Below are 16,553 nucleotides of genomic sequence, written 5' to 3'. Positions count from 1 at the left end.
TTAAATTTAACCTTTAACAGCTTACTGGCTTACTGGTTTTTTAATTAATAATAAAGCATTTGTCCTCAAAGTATATAGTCGCTATCAGAATTGTTGCTGGTAGTCCTTTTCACACTCCATTTGTGAATTCAACAGTTACTTTAAAAGTTCTCTTTTAAAAGTCTGTCTCACGGAGTGATGCCTGGTTATCTCTGCTGGTTTCTGGTGCACATGCTACGTGGGCCCCCCACACCCCCACCTCACTAAGTGGGTCTCTCTCCTTTGCAGCCATGAAGGAGGACAGACGCATGGAGGACAAGATGGCTGTGGTGGTGGCGAAGAAGTTGGCTCCTCCAGGCTCCTCGGGGGCCGGCAGACAACCCCCGGGCAGAAATCTCCTTCCAAAGAAGTCCCCTTCTTTTGCAAACACAGCAGTGGCCAAGCCCACTGTCAGAAAGTCACCCTCAGGCTTCAAGGGCACCATCCCCAAGAGGCCATGGCTCTCGGCCACCACCTCCCCCTCAGGCAGTGCTTCCCCTGCCAAGCAGGCAGGGCTGGTGACTGCTGCTGCCGCGTCTGCTTCCAGAAAGTTCCCCAGCTCTGCTGCTACTGTGGGAGCTGTTAGGAAGCCTGGGAGCACCTCGGTTTCCCTGGCCTCTCCAGCGCCAGGACGCCTGGGCCCCGTGAGCCCCGCCTCATCACAGCCAAATTCACAAATTCGGCAGAACATAAGACGCTCCTTGAAGGAGATCTTGTGGAAAAGGTGCGCTGTTTCACTATTTCTTATCTATTAAAGCGGATAGCTTTCCCCATAAAAGGTGGCAGTTTCATGGTGGCCCCACTGTTCAAAGGAAAAAGTCACGTGGGACTTCCCTGGTTGTCCATTGCTTAAGACTCCTCACTTCCTCAGAGGATTTTGGGTTCAATCCCCAATCAGTGAACTAAGATCCCGCATGGCACATGGCGCAGCCCAGAAAATAAAGTCGCTTGTAAGTGCAGCAGTTGATGTGGGGCTTTTTTCATTCCTTCTAGAGTCAATGACAGTGATGACTTAATCATGACAGAAAATGAAGTAGGGAAAATTGCACTGCTCATCGAGAAGGAGATGTTTAACTTGTTCCGAGTCACGGACAATCGGTACAAGAGCAAGTACCGCAGCCTCATGTTCAACCTCAAGGACCCCAAAAACCAGGTGTGTGCCTCACCCTTAGGAGTGGGACAGCCCTGGCCAGGTGCTGCCCAGGCCTGCGGTCAGGGCACTCAGTCTCCGCAGTGGCTGTGGGTGAGCGGTTTGCGCTGTCCTCATGGGGCCCGGCACTCGCCTGGCCAGGCTCCTGCCTGCCTGCGCTACCTCTTAACTCTGTACCTTCTTCAGTTGACTGTTTCCTGTGAGGTGATCTCTAGCAGGGTTGGTGCAGCAGGCCATCAAATCAGCTGCCCACCTCGGGGCCCCTGTTTGGGCCCTCAACTGGCCTCGGGGAAGGAACTCACCTTGCTGTGGTCTCCACATCCTTTCTAGTGTCTTAGAATCAGACCTGCAGAGGTTTTGAAGGCTTGAATGAGACCTGTTTGTTTATAGGGACTTTTCCATCGAGTTCTGCGTGAAGAAATCTCATTGGCAAAACTGGTGAGAATGAAGCCAGAAGAACTGGTCTCCAAAGAGCTCTCTGTGTGGAGAGAGCGAACGACAAAGCCCGTGAGTACTGGCAGGAGCGGTGGCTGGAGGCCCAGAAGCCTGCCCCCACCTCCACCCTCCCACCCCCCAGAAGTGAACTAATAGCCTGTTGGTGCAGGTGAGTCCTCTTGGGGAAGACGGGCTAAGGCTTTATGTCTTTTTTATTTTAGGTGATGGAGTCCAGAACGAAATTGCACAATGAGACTAAGAAGCCTGCCATTAAACAGGAAGCCGTTCCCGACATGGAAGACTCTCCACCAGTGTCAGACTCTGACGTAAGCACCCGCGCCTTTGGGATTTCCAGATATTGCTGGGTGTTTTGAGTTACTGGGAGGACACTGACCTTAAGCAAGTGTGTGGAGTTCTACAGCTCCTCAAGTTCTTGTGTCCAGTGGTCCTGTTTTCTCTCTTCAGTGACCCTTAGTCGTGTGGGGTGCTTTCTCATGGTGCTGTTCATCTGGGGATGGGTTGGAAAAGAAGTGACCCCTCTGCCTCTTGATGTGTGTTAGGAACAGCAAGAGTCGGTGCGGGCGGCCCCTGAGCGGAGTGCAGCGCCACTGCCGGGCGTCTTCAGCAGCATGCTGCAGGACACGACCAGCCAGCACCGGGCGCACCTCTTTGACCTGAACTGCAAGATCTGCACGGGTGAGCAGGCCCGGGGACACTGGAGGCCTCTTCCTGACCCTGGGCTCAAGCCAAGTCAGATAGTCGGGGGGTACAGTGTGCCCTGCCTTCAGAGTGCCACTTCTTAAAGCTGGGGTCGTCCATCTGCTCACGGGCAGGCTTCGCCCTCCACCATGTGGGATTTCTCATGCAAGCCTTCCTCTTGTTCTCCAGGTCAGGTTCCATCCTCGGAAGATGAACCAGCTCCGAAAAAACAGAAGTTATCAGCTTCTGTCAAGAAGGAGGAGTCCAAGTCCAAGCGAGACAGCCCCCAACCTGAACCAGTTCTCAGCGAGGCAGATGACGCAGCACCCGAAACCCCACCTGAAAATGCCTCGGAGCCAGACCTGGAAAGTGCAGCTCGCACCCACTTGGAGGGGAAGTACCTCCCAGTGCCTCTGGAGGACAGCCAGCCTGAGCCCCCCGCCCTGGAAGGTCTGCCCTGCCCCACCCCTGGTGGTGGCAGCATGCTCACCACGGTCACAATGTCCGGCCGGGACCCCAGGACTGCACTGGGCGGGCCGAGCACGGCCACAGCTCCCGCAGCAACCCACCCAGAGGGCACCGCCCCGGCAGAGCCCCGACAAGATGTACCGAAGCCAGTGCCACCCTCCGTGACAGTGCCCAAGTCCATCCTGGCCAAGCCTTCTGCATCCCCCGAGCCCAGATACCTCCTGTCCGTGCCGCCATCCCCAAGCATCAGGTGCGGCCTCTGCGTCCTTCTTTTCCGATGAACAGGGGGAGCAGTGATGAGTGATTCAGTCATTCAGCTCTGAAATCCACCCAGAAATGCAGCTCTCTTCAGTTTTCTGTTTCATAAAAAGGCATTTTTTAAAGCTTCAGTTTTAGTGTGACTAGTTATCCTCTTAGAGATATAGATCTTAAAAACTAAATTTAGAGCCATCTGCTTTTGTTGCCTATACAGTATATATTTCTTTGACCAAAATGTATTTGGTGTCTCAGATGGTAAAGAGTCTGGCTTCCCTGGTGGCTCAGACAGTAAAGAGTCTGCTGCAATGTGGGAGACTTGGGTTCGATGCCTGGGTGAGAAGATCCCCTGGAGAAGGAAATGGCAACCCACTCCAGTATTCTTATCTGGGAAATCCCATGGACAGAGGAGCCTGACAGGTTACAGTCCGTGGGGGTTGCAAAGAGTCAGACATGACTTTCACACAATTTAAGTAAATACTGGCAATTCTTTGGGCAGAGAAAGAAGGTTCACTTACTTTCTGTGGTTTTGTTTTGCAGCATCTCAGAGTCCCGGTCCCCTCCTGAAGGAGACACAACCCTCTTCTTGTCTCGACTCAGCACCATTTGGAAAGGATTTATTAACATGCAAAGCGTAGCCAAGTTTGTCACTAAGGCATATCCTGTCTCTGGATGTTTTGATTATCTCAGTGAGGTTAGAACCGAGAGAGAGAAGTGTGAGAGAGTGTGTGTGTGCATGTGTGCATGTACACACCTGTTTTCCAAGGAACTCTGATCCTGCATTGGAGTCAGATGTGAACTAAGAGAAAAGTGTGTGTGTGTGTGCATGCGTGTGTGCGCACGGGTGTGAGCGTAGTTTTCCAAGGAACTCTGATCCTGCACTGGAGTCAGAATTGTGACCGTCTTCCTCTTGAGTGTCTGGATGCACAAGCTCCTCTAAAGGCAAAATAGGGGTTGTTTGTGCTGGGCTAAGTCTGAGATTATGCAGTTTACACAGTGGTGAGAATTCAGACCCTTCATCTTCCCTGAAATAGCTGAAGCTCCTCTTCCTCCTCCCTCTGCTCCACTAGAGTTTGTACAGGACCTGAGTGGGTGTATGTGTGCTCAGCCGCATGTGTGCAGGGGCACACACACAGCACCGTTGTTTTTCAAAATTAATGAAACAGCACCAGCATTTTAGACTCAGCCAAGAGTGTTCAGGCACTTCTGAATCATACCTGATTGTTACTCTCTCTTTGTTCTTAAAAGAGAACGTTAAAATGCTTTGCTGTCACCCTAGTTAGTAGACGATTGTCCTCGTACCATCCTTGGGGTTGGTCATTCATGATCCTGGATGTTAGTTAACTGAGCAGCGTTTGACTGCATAATCACTACTCTGTTTGGAATAGTTGTGGTTTTCTTGTGAATCTGGTTCCTGGGCTCTCTCTGACCACCAGGGTTTTACTGGCCACTTACTCAGAGTCTATTCCGTTTAGGACCTGCCTGACACGATTCATATTGGCGGGAGGATTGCTCCAAAGACCGTTTGGGATTACATCGGCAAGCTCAAATCCTCAGTGTCCAAGGTACCTGCCTGCAGCCTGGTCGCTGTGCCCAAGAAAGGAGGGGTTTGTTAGTACTTGAAATGTCTCAGTTTGTGAGATGTTTCCAGGTGAATGTTTCAAATCCAGCTGGCAGCTGGCTGCCCTGTGAGGGTGTGTTTGGGGAGCATGGCGGTGGAAGCTTTGTGATGTGTGTGCAGCTGAGTCGGTCAGAAACACGGGTGCTTTGCTTCCTTACTGCTGAGCTGCTGGAGTAGAGTGGGCAGTGGTGGGGGGCCAGCGGAGATGTGGACTCAGCTGTGTATCTGCATGTGTGCTGCTCTTTGGTGGAGGGGCTCTGGTTTTTGTTGGGGTCACAGAGGGTGATGACCCTGGTCCAGTTCAGCCCTTGGGTTTCAGAGCTGCAGACAGCTCATCATCACACGCTTCGTGGTTACTTAGCTCTGTGTCAGATACTGGCCCTACACGCAGATGAACCCTTTGGTTCAAAAACCCCATGAGGTGGGATCTGTGTCGAGATCCCCCTGGGACTATAAATAGAAATAATTTTAAAGAGGCTCCTCCGAGACCAGGATGGAACCCAGCAGTCTTGAGTCTCGGGCCTGTGCTCCTTCACCGCCCTGTTTTTCTCACTTGTTGGGCAGCAGGACTGGGCGCTGCTTCCCTTGCAGCTGCTCCTGAGGCTCAGCAGCTTTTCCGAGCAGCCACAGACCCATGCTCCCGTCCTGTCTGTCCAGGAGCTCTGTCTGATCCGCTTCCACCCCGCGACCGAGGAGGAGGAGGTGGCCTACATCTCACTCTACTCCTACTTCAGCAGCCGCGACCGCTTCGGCGTTGTGGCCAACAACAGCCGGCACGTCAAGGATCTCTACCTGATCCCACTCAGCGCCACTGACCCCATCCCCTCCAAACTGCTGCCCTTTGAGGGGCCAGGTAAGCACCAGCCTTCAGACCCCAAACATCCCCTCCCGCCGACACCAAGCCTCCCCTAGACCTGCCTCGGCAGCGGAACTTGGAGCAGAGCTGAAGCAGCTTGGGCTGCAGAACTTCCAGGGTACAGGAGGGGGCACTGGAGGTACCCTGTCAAAGCATAAATTGTCTTAAAGAGTTTTGTGCAGAGGGCCAAGCCTGCAGTGTCCACCTAGAGCCTGCCTGGCCCCAGGTAAGCAGGTGTTGACGTGCAGGAGCTGGGGCAGTGCAGGGTGGGCCAAGGTCTGGCCTTTCAGTCCTGCCTCCCTCTGGACATCAGCCGGGCTGTTCTTCCTCATCTTGGGGATTCATTTCAAGGAGTTGCAGGAAATGGCAGTGAGATAGGAAATGGCTCTAGAAATAGGCACTTTGAAACCTGCTGCTTGAGTTTTACCTTCAGCAGGCCTCTTTCTGCTTGCTCCTTCCTTACAAAGTTCTGCATGAAAGCGTGACTTACACACTGATCTCATGTGGAGGGACCAAGGTGGTTCCAAGGGGAACGTAGTCTCTGAGAGCCCTCTAAACCCTGAGAGGTTGATGTGACTTAAGTTTCACAGAAAGATGCCCACGTGGGAGCGTCCCCTTGGCCATGAAGCCCCCAAGACTGATAACCCCTCAGATGCCGAGTCCACCACATGTTCAGGGCTCTTGAATTACTTTACTTCAGGGGTGGTGGCTGCACCCGGCATCTTTAGGGGCCCCCTGCACCTGGCATCTCTGTGTCCATGGCCATGCTCCTGCCACAGCCACATGCACACATGCATCCACCTGTGCTGGCTGGACCCCTGCAGGGCCGCTCGCCCCTGGTGGGCTCTGCAGCTGTGCTGCCAGTCTTGTCAGTCCCCACAACCACAGGTTTGTGCTCCTAGAACCACACACAGACTGTCTCAATGCCAAACACGTGTCAGAAGCCAAGTGCTTCGCGGGGCCATTGGCCTTCCTCGTGCTAAAGTGGTGCTGCCTGATGGGTGGCAGGGAGGGCTGTGGCCAAAGTTCTTGGCAGGCAGCTCCTGAGGCTCTGGCCAGTCCCCGGACACCGTGTTCCTGATGCTGCAGTGACGGTCGTGAAGCCAGCTACCCAACACCGTGAGGAGCCCCTGGTCAGTCCTGAGGGCAGTAGCCTTTATGGGGCCTAGCGCAAGCATAGACGGGGATAGGCACGCGCTGAGTGCTTGTCCAGTGGGGCAGGGAGACCGTTCCAGCCTTGTCAGAGCCCCTCTTACAGCTCTACCTGCAGGCTCCGTGGCTCTGTCCCAGAGCATCTTATCACATGAGCCAGGGACTAGCCAGGCTTGGGGCCACGGGACAGTCCCCGGGAGAGCAGAGGTGGATGAGTCAGGCATGGGGATGAAGTAGGGAGGAAGTGGCTGGGGGGCCACCAAGGAGACTTCTCCAGTGAAGCCCAGACAGGAACTGACACACTGTGCCGTGCTGGGTGGGGGCCGCACCGGGCATTCCGGGTGACACGGCTACAAGGAGGGCTGGGTGAGAATGCTTGCCTCAACCGCCAAGTGACCACGTTGGGTGACTAACAGGGTGGACATCACTCCTACTCCCACATTCCCAAGGCTGTGAGACTCCTGAAGGGGCGCCCCACAGCTCCTGTGGCAGATTTTCACCCACAGTAGAGAGAAGACGTTTCAAGACTTTTTGATTGGAGGGCTTATAACTTGGTATATGTGTTTTTAATTCTCCTGGGATGTTCATCTGACAGTGGTATCTGTGTGTCTTCTGTCCACTTGCACGCTGGCCAGACGCCCTGACCCGGGGCCACACTCCTCCCTGGGCCGCTTCACACACTTAAATCACGATGTGGTGCAAGTGCTCGCAGTCAGGCCCCAGGCTCGTGGTGCGTGCAGTGTCTGCCAGGTGGGTAGGGTGCTCTGCGGTCTCTGCACTGTTTTGATGGCACAGGCCTAGCTTGAGGGGCGTCATGGTCCCTCAAAGCAGCCAGCCTGGCTGAGCACTCGCACTGCCTGGGGGTGTTGCTGCCTGAGGCCACCAGACCAGGGCATGTGGAGCCAGGGTCTGCCCCGGCCCTGGCTCCGTCCTGAGGCCTCACTGGGGCACAGGGCTTTGAGCAGCCCGCAAGCCAGCTGCCGGGGCTGGAGGTGGAGAGCGATCCACTCAGCACGACTCAGTCTCTGGAAAAAGTACTGGTGACCCTTACCACTGAACTTAGGAGCCAGTGGCTTTTCACTGTGTGGCTCACACCCAAGAAGCAGGTGGAGACAAGGCTTTGAACCCGTGTCCAGAGCTGGGGAGGCCTGCACCCTCTGCCTGCTCTCAGCGTCCTCTCCACCCCACACTGTGGATGGTGGACCTGGAGGGGTCTCCACGCAGAGCCCACAGCCCAGCCCCCTGCACGGCGTCCAAGCACACCCCAAGCCTGCTCTACCTCCAGGACCTTCTGTCCTGTGTGCTCTCAGACTTGTCCCAGAGAGGCCAGGCCATTGTCATGTCACATGCCGCCCTGCATGTTATTTCGGGGTACAGCTGCGAGGCCTGCGTCCCTCTGACCCAGCTGACAGTACTCTTTACGGTGAAACGTAGCCCAGCTCGCTGCCCCTCATGCTGGGACAAGGCTCCACTGCTGGGACGTGGGGTCTCAGCCAGGGTTCCCCAACCACACTGAAGGACAGGGTCATACCTTCTAAGGTGTGGCAAGGAAAAGGCCGTTTTCTTAGCAGATGGGGTCAATCCGTGGTGTCTTCTGTCTTCACTCCTTATTGTCTTCCTGAATTAGCTGAAAATGTCCATGACTTACAATGTTGTCAGGTAAGCATGTCTTGAGTGTCTGTGTGTGTGTGTGCGCGCGTGCCTAGTTGCGCGCTTCCGTAGCCGTGCAGAGATACTGTTATCAGAGTCACAGCCATGCCATGAGGAATGTGTTTCTCTCTCCTTTGAAATCAATAAAAAATATTTCATGGAAACTGGTCATTGTTTGTCTGAGTTTGAACCGTCTGGTAGGTCTTGGTACCTGTCTAGGTGCACCGTGACTGAGGACTATCTGCCTGCTTTGCCTACGCTGACTCCACGAGCTTCTGGCTGTGCGGGCGGCACTGCACAGGACGGACGGCACTCTGCTCACTGGGACCACAGGTCTTAGGGACCCAGCGTGGGAGGTCTGCTGGGGAGTGAGCATGCAGGGTCAGGCAGGGCTTCTCCACCCAAACACTGAGGGCGGTACCTGTTAACACCAACACAATTTCTGTTCCCACAGGTGTGAACATTTTGTCTTGTCAGACTCAGGCCATAAGAAGGTTTTCACTTTACATAATGAATAATGGAGCATGCCAGGTAGACTTAGGAGTAGCAGCATCATGATGATGGGGTTAAGGAGGCTGCTCTCAGCTGGTTTATTGATTAAAGCTAAACCTCACCCTCCAAGTGCGACATCTGAGGTATCTGGGGGCACCCCCCACCCCGGGGAGGGGGTTGCTGCTTCTCCTCACTTTCCCTGGTCACTCTGTTGCTGACACACCCAGACACAGGCCCCTGTTTGGACCTTGGCTCAGGAAATAATCACACACATTTTCAGTGAGTCCACTTCTGTCTGTATGAGCAGTCTGGGACTGGCCCTCCCACTGTGAGCCTGGGGCTACGGTGCAGCTGAAAGACTTGTTTCACCCCCTTGGAACATTGTGGACCGTTTGCTCTCACAGTTTGGAGAGTCGAGTGGGGGTACCAACATCCTGGTGCTCAGTCTGGTCAACACCCCTTGTCTGGAATCAGTAGTTCAGTGTTCCCCGCACCTATTTCTCATCTACTTTCTCATAAGCTTCACAACCACCCTCAAAGAGAGGTGGGTACACCAGCACCCTGGCTGGTCACTGCTGCTGGGGCTAGGGGTGCCCCATGCCCTCTCTGGAGCCCCTGTCTCTGCACACTCTTCTCAGGGTGCCTCTCCTCCAGGGTTCACACTCAGCAGTGGTCATGGCCACATTGGCCCCAGTGGACATCTTTGGGGACAACTGTCTCACCACTGCCCCAGTGGCAGCCTTGCCAGACGCCCACGTGTGAGTGCAGAGTGGGTGCAGTGGACATGTCCTTGTCTCCATGAGGGTCACTGCCAAGGCCCCATGTAGCGCAGGGAGTTGTAGGTCTCCCGTGAGCAAGTCCTTTCCGAGGTGCTGGTGACATTTCAGGTCTTCATGCTCCATAAGCTGATCGTGTGAGTCGGATGAGATCTGACTGCTTCCAGATAGGGGCATGCATTGTGAGACAACCCAGTTTAGATGTAAGATCCTGGAGAAGATTAGTAGGGAAGTTCAAAACTAACACTCCTCCAACTCCGGAGCTTGATGAGGTGTGTACAGATGGGGTAGATGAGAGCGGAAAGCATTTAACCATAGTCCTGCTCAGGAGATGCCAGGGAGCTTAGTGTTTTCAGAACAAATGTAAATGTGAAGCAGTTCCATCATAACCTTATGTGTGATGGCCGTGACCACAAAGGCAGAGTCTGAAGTGTCTTGCCGAGTCTGAGATACACTTTGTTGGTTGGGAAGCACCTGGAGCTGGTGAGAGCCATGGTGGGAGCAGTGCTGACTGAGGACAGGATGCTGACCCCAGAGCTAACGTGGTGACTATGTCCACACACAGCCACTCTGGCCCGAGCTTGTTTCTCACCCCAGGCAGGCCCTAGTGTTGGCCCTTCAGAGGTCTAGCTCTTCAGAGGTGGCACAGCCTGTCTGCAGTGAAAACTGTCATGGGCCCTGCCCTGAAAGGATGGCCCTGGCCAGGGCTCCTGCCCGCCCTGCCTGCCATCGCCAAGCACATCAGTCTGCTGCTCACAGGGCTGCCGAGGTTCCAGCTTGTGCACAGCACGGGGACCTGTTCTGCCAGCTCTGGGGCCAAGTTGGCGACAGTCAGCCCAGAAGGGCCTTGAGAGCCAGCTGAGCAACTGACTACCCTAGTCTGGGTTTTCGTGAGCTATAAATACTCAGTAGAAGGCTGTTAGAGTGAGAGGCATACCAAGTTAAAATAATTCATTTTGATTAGAAAGTGAACTTGATGGGTTACCTTTGACATCTGAGCAGAGCTATTTGGATACGATGCTCGGTGCTGTGGGCCTGGCCCTCCTGTGCCCATGAACCCGTGACCCCGTGTCCAGCTCCTCCCCCCATTCACAGCTGTGTCAGGTCAGACAGAGGACATTCTGGAAGCCACTCCTCTCACTAGTGGGGTTCTTCATGGGCCCTCGGCCACTGAACATCAACCTGTGAACAGGAGGCCCAGAAGCCATGTGGGGAGGGGCTGGAGGTGCTTCGCGTGGAGGTTACCCTTGTGGATGCTGGCCTGGCCCAGCTCACTCTGGCGGGCCTGGCCCTCCTCGTCAGCACCTCTCTGCTGGCATTTAGGAAGGGCGACAGAAATGCTTGGAACCACGTGACGGTGTCCAGAGACAACTGATTTGTGAGCAACTTAAAATCACAGAAAGAACAGGCAAAGCAGTCCCAATTTTCTTCTTAGTGAATAAATAGGAAATCTGTAGTGTGAATATCTATAAATAGCGGTGATTTATCCATAAGTTGAAATTATGCAATTTGATTAATTTTAACTATCTTCTGCTGTGGAAACAATTTTTCTCCTGTGTTTATCATTTCTTCCTAAGTCACTGGTTTGTGACTTGGGTTTTTGTATTCCCCTGTCAGTATTCTGGATTTATTATGAGTGTTGGGGTGGGGGCCCTTACTGAAACAGCAGCGTTTCTGATATAAAGTACTACAGTTCAGCCTTATTGAAGAAATAGTCATTAAGAACTGTGCTCTTTATGAAATTCTCAGCATGTTTTCCATGTGAACACCTGTGCACTTTGAGGCCCATGTCCTCTGTTGACAAAGTCCTGAGCATTAGGTAGCTCTTGATAAGTTACTGGTCATTGAGTTTCTTACTAAACCTGAAAGAATGTTTATAGCCCTTTTGGTCAGCATCATTTTTCCTGTTAACTGTAATTTTTGACACAAGTGAGTGATGAACTTAATGGAATGCTGTGTGCTATATTGATCGTTGTAATTGAGTTGTAGAATTGGTCCCTAATTGAATCTTTAACATTAGTATAAAATAATTTATATATTGCAGCTCATAAAGAGTCCAAAGAGGGTGCTACTCTCCTGATGTGTAGCAAGAGACAAATGAAAGAACAGAGCTCAGTATTTTAGAAAACATTGTGGGCCATACAGGCTTCATTCCCAATATGTTAATGGTCTGGGGCGGGTGCTTCTGTCTCAGCATTGCGTGTAATCGGAAACCTGTAGAATTCCAGCCACTGGGATGAAGGTGTCTGTGAATCAGGGCCCCAGTTCATGGGTTGTGGAGCGTCAGACCAGGCAAGTGTGCAGTGCGGTCCTGGTGCAGTCTGCGTCTGTCACGGGAACTCTCCAAACACTTGATTTTATCTTGCCACAGAATCTCCTCCCCCTCCCTGCCCATAGCAAAGCTTACCTCTCAAGGACAAAGGCTGATTTCGATTCTCACATTCTCACAACTCTTGTTTTTTAGGTCTCGAGTCACCGCGTCCAAACATAATCCTCGGGTTAGTAATCTGTCAGAAAACAAAGCGGCCCTCAGGTGCTGGCGAGCTAGACAAGACGGAGGAGAAGCGGGCTCGCCTGCTGACACAGGACGAGGTGGAGCCTGTCCACCCCAAAGTGCCTGCTGCCCTGCCACCGGAGAAGAGGCCCCCCAAGTACCAGCTCTGCCCAGGGGACGCGGCTGTCAGCACCACGCCCCCGGGCTCTCCCCCACCCCCACCCCCTCCTCCAGAAGCACCTGGGGCGCCAGGCTCGTCTTCCGTGTTGAAAATACTGTCAACTCTCAAACCAGGAGCCACAGCACCGTCCGGGACGGCGGCAGCAGCGCCGGCGGCTGCTTCCTCTGTCTCTTCTACTTCAAAGACCGCCTCGCCCCTGGAACACATCCTGCAGACTCTCTTTGGGAAGAAGAAGTCCTTTGACCCCCTCTCCAAAGAGCCTGTGGAGTCGGCCCCAGCCCCCCACCAGGACTCCAAAGCCAAGACCGATGGGGGGCTGACGGCAGCACCCCTGCTGGACCCCATCGTCCAGCAGTTCGGTCAGCTCTCCAAAGACAGAGCCCTGGAGGAGGAGGAGGACGATAGGCCGTATGACCCCGAGGAAGAGTACGGTCCCGAGAGAGCCCTGGACACCCCGCCCAGTGACCGGGCCAGGCACCAGGACGCGGAAGAGGCCCCTGAGGCAGCTGAGCGGGAGGAGGTGGCCTACGACCCCGAGGATGAGACGATCTTAGAGGAGGCCAAAGTGACCATCGATGACCTGCCCAACAGAATGTGTGTAGACACGCGTGGCGGGCCTGGCCTCTCTGCCCCCTCCTTGGTGGAGCAGCAGCAGATGATTGAAGAGCTCAACAAGCAGATCGAGGAGCAGAAGCGGCAGGTGGAGGAGCAGGAAGAGGCGCTCAGGCAGCAGCGGGCCGCCGTCGGGGCCTCCATGGCCCACTTCTCCGTATCGGATGCACTCATGTCACCGCCTCCAAAGGCCACGCTGCCCAAGGCCGAGCTGTTCTCACAGGAACCGCAGGCTGCGGTCAAGCCAGCTCCGGGCCCTACCACCAGCCAGGCCCCGGGCCCAAGCGCCGAGGCGCGGCTGAGCCGGGACCCCCGGCAGGCCCGGCGGTTGGCCGTGGAGAGCAATGAGAGCGAGGCTGCCCTGAGGGCCCCGCCAGCCAGAGAAGCACCTGGAGGGGCCTCCACTGGTCCAGGGCTATTGCCGGCCCAGGAGGAACCTGAGTTGGCCCCCCCGCCGTGGACTCCGGGTGAAGAGGCCCCACCATCGGCCAAACAGGATGGTCCCCCACGTGAACCCTCAGAAAGCCTCGGGCCAGAGAGCATGGCCGGCCTGGACGCCGTGGCCAGACCTGCCCGGAAGGTACTACTGCCCACACCGCCGGGTGCCTCCTTCCAGCCTCTCTACGCTCCGCAGAGTGAGGGCCAGGCCTTCCCCACTCCTGGTTTCTCAGGGCCCATGTATGCGCCTCAGGAGAACCCGATGGGCTCTTCCCAGTACGATGACCCGAGAAATGCTCAGTTTGCCGAGAAAAGTGACGCCCTGGCCACTGACACTGAAGGAGACAGAGAGCCCCAGGCCAGGCCAGGAGAGGGGGCTGGTGTGTTCCCCTCCTTGGCACAGAAAGGGGGACCTCCACCCCAGTTTCAGGGCCAGAGGGAGCCTACGCCGCGTGCTTTCGGGATGTCGGGCCTTCACGGCCCCAGTTTCCCAGCTCCTCGGGGGCCAGTCCCTCCATTCTCAGAAGAGAACACTAATAACGATGGGCCAAGAGGAGGGCCTCCACCAGCCAGATTCGGGCCTCAGAAGGGGCCCATCCCTTCCCTGTTCTCAGGGCCACATGGGCCACCTCCCTATGGGGACGGCAGGGGCCCCTCCCCGTCCCACCTGGGCGGACCCAGGGGAGCAGGGCCGCCTCCGTTGGAAGAGCGCAAGGATGCACACGGGGAGAAGAGAGAGTACCCGGACGCCCTGTACGGCGAGGCCTCAGGTGGCCCTGCACAGTGCGAGGGACCTGAGCAGGCACCATTCCCAGGAGGCCGGGGTGCCACGCCGTTCCAGTTTGGGGGCCAGAGGAGGCCTCTGCTGTCGCAGTTTAAGGGACCCCGAGGCGGCCCTCCTCCCTCTCAGTTCGGAGGTCAGCGAGGACCCCCACCCGGCCACTTCGTGGGCCCAAGGGGGCCGCACCCTGGGCAGTTTGAGGGCCCCAGAGGCCAAGCACCTGGCTTCGTGCCTGGACCCAGGGGGATGCAGCCTCAACAGTTTGAAGAGCAGCGGGTCCACTCGCCGCCCCGGTTCTCCAGCCAGAGGGCACCTGCACCCCTGCCCTTCGGGGGCCCTCGGGGGGGCACCCCATTCCCAGAGAAGAGTGAGCCGGTGCCTCCTCGCTTCCACTTCCAGGGCCCAGCTCCTCCCGGCCCCAAGCCAACACCCAGGCCACTGCTGGAGCTGCCCAGCCACCCTCCTGCACCGTCCGCTGCTCCGGCCCAGGGCCCAGAGGCCGACTTCCGTGAGGGGGGCCGGGGCCACGAGTACAGAGGCCCAGGCTTCGAGGGGCGGCCCCGTGACAAGGCCCCAGAGGAGCCTGAGGCCCCGCCACCTGACAGCCGCTCAGGCCGGGCCCTGGATGACCGGCGGCGTGAGAGGGAGCGTGGGAAGCCCTGGGAGCGGGAGCGCGGCCGGACCTGGAGCCGTGAGCGGGACTGGGACCGCGGCCGAGACTGGGACCGCCACCGTGACAAGGACGCTGGCCGCGACTGGGACAGGAGCCGCGAGCGGAACGGGGGCAGGGACAAGGGACGTGAGTGGGACCGGGGCCGAGAGCGGAGCCGCAACCGGGACCGTGACCGCAGGCGCGACCGGGAGAGGTCCCGCAGCAGGGACCGAGACCGTGACAAGGCCCGTGAGCGGGAGCGCCGGAGGGACCGCAGCCGGAGCCCGGAGAGGCCCCGGGACCCCAAGACCGAGACCCCTCGGGCTGTTGCCCCCACTGCCCAGACCTAGGGCCCTGCAGGAGCCGCATTCCCTGCTGAGCAGATGGTCTTGCAAAGAACTGGGGGCTCATGCGCAAATAGAACCTTATGGACTTGAAATGTTACTGTAATTTTGTGTATAATGGTTTCTTACAAAATTTCACACCTTTACAATTCCGATGCTTTTTTAGAAACAAAAAACTAAGAACTCTTAACATTTCCATTTAAATGTCCTGAAATGGGAACGTACCTACAAAAGCATATTGCTTTTTCAGATTATAAAGTTATCTTTTCTAATAACTTGACTGTTGTAAATTCTGAGGGAGTTTAGTGGCTGTTAGAGCCATACCTTTCCTGACATCTCACCTGTGTGTCTGTTTCCAGAGTCTGTTTTCACAGGGTTCAGACCTGGTGGCCATGGGTTTCTGTGCATGGCTGTCAGCTAACCTCTGGATGGTTGAGAAATGCCAAACTTCACAGATGCATCTTTTTCTCGTCACAAAGAAATTTGAATTACAAATTTCAACCAGGAAACAAAACATTTCTTAGTTTTGCTCAGTTTTTATGTATTGCCTTACACTTTTTCTTTCCCAAAAAACATGATTAAAAGCAACATCTGAATAGAAACTGTTGAATTTTAAATAACATTTAGTTTAAAAGATTTAAATTTTACCAGTCTAAAGAAAGGAAATAAATCAATTAAGTGTAATTTAAAAGGTGAGGGTTGGGGGTGGGGGGGCGTTCTTTGACTTGAATAATCAGGAACAGAGTTTGGTTGGACTTTACCGCCTGAGCAGCTCTTTCTTGTCCCAGGAAAAGTGCACTAGCTCCACACTGCTGTCCTTGTCAGGTGATAAATCTCAGCATTTGTCGTTGAAATGGAACAATATTTGTATAAAGCCTGAGGTGAAAATAGCGCAATTAGCTCAAAAACTGCAAATTAGAATGTTTTTCACCGTGAAGCACAGTAAGCTGCTTCTCGTCGTGTGTTTCCAAGTATTTCTGAAGTGGAAAGTAGAGGAAAACTTGATAATTTATTTGTATAAATATACTTTGATAATTTTTTTTATATTTTCATAAACTTAATTTTGCAAATGTAAAGTTAGAGAATTTCCTTTGTTCTTTGGAGTCTATTCCATTGTACATCACTACAGATTCTTCCCTTTCTAGCACAAACGTTTAAGCTGCGAGAACGTTGAGAACTTAGCAGTTTGGGTGATTTGTGGGTGTTACAGACCCTATCAGTAGGTTAAGTTACATTAAAGTGGTGACGAGTTCCAACATCTAATGTGATGTGAAGGTTTTTTTTTTTTTACATGTAAAACAAAAATTTTCTAATTTAAATACAACCAAATGTAAAAAATCAAGTGTGTTTCTTTAGGTTTACTTGATAGAAATTTCTGTAAATTGTATTTTATATTGCAAAGTATTATATCACTGTACATTTAAACATGGAACTTCATAGCTTTGTTACATGAAGTAGAATAAACATCTACAGAAAGTT

The 16,553-nt window shown here is 54.3% G+C and overlaps 1 protein-coding gene across 4 annotated transcripts in view; it reads left to right on the top strand.

The window, feature by feature from the left end:
* The window catches only part of DIDO1 (death inducer-obliterator 1), a 49,164-nt gene extending 32,611 nt beyond the window's left edge, over positions 1-16,553 (top strand). For all 4 annotated transcript variants that reach the window (XM_040247681.1, XM_040247682.1, XM_040247680.1 and 1 more), the window contains 10 exons: positions 268-742; positions 1,012-1,171; positions 1,559-1,675; positions 1,825-1,929; positions 2,164-2,299; positions 2,492-3,020; positions 3,566-3,719; positions 4,501-4,590; positions 5,304-5,499; positions 12,037-16,553. In XM_040247681.1, coding sequence (XP_040103615.1) covers positions 268-742; positions 1,012-1,171; positions 1,559-1,675; positions 1,825-1,929; positions 2,164-2,299; positions 2,492-3,020; positions 3,566-3,719; positions 4,501-4,590; positions 5,304-5,499; positions 12,037-15,080 — 5,006 coding nt within the window. In that variant the 3' untranslated portion in view covers positions 15,081-16,553. The remainder of the gene's footprint in view (positions 1-267; positions 743-1,011; positions 1,172-1,558; positions 1,676-1,824; positions 1,930-2,163; positions 2,300-2,491; positions 3,021-3,565; positions 3,720-4,500; positions 4,591-5,303; positions 5,500-12,036) is intronic.

The sequence above is a fragment of the Oryx dammah genome, unplaced genomic scaffold (genome assembly GCF_014754425.2).
Source record: "Oryx dammah isolate SB20612 unplaced genomic scaffold, SCBI_Odam_1.1 HiC_scaffold_10, whole genome shotgun sequence".
Lineage (NCBI taxonomy): Eukaryota > Metazoa > Chordata > Mammalia > Artiodactyla > Bovidae > Oryx > Oryx dammah.
The sequence above is the reverse complement of the archived record's forward strand: the minus strand, read 5'-3'. Positions and strand labels throughout refer to the sequence as shown.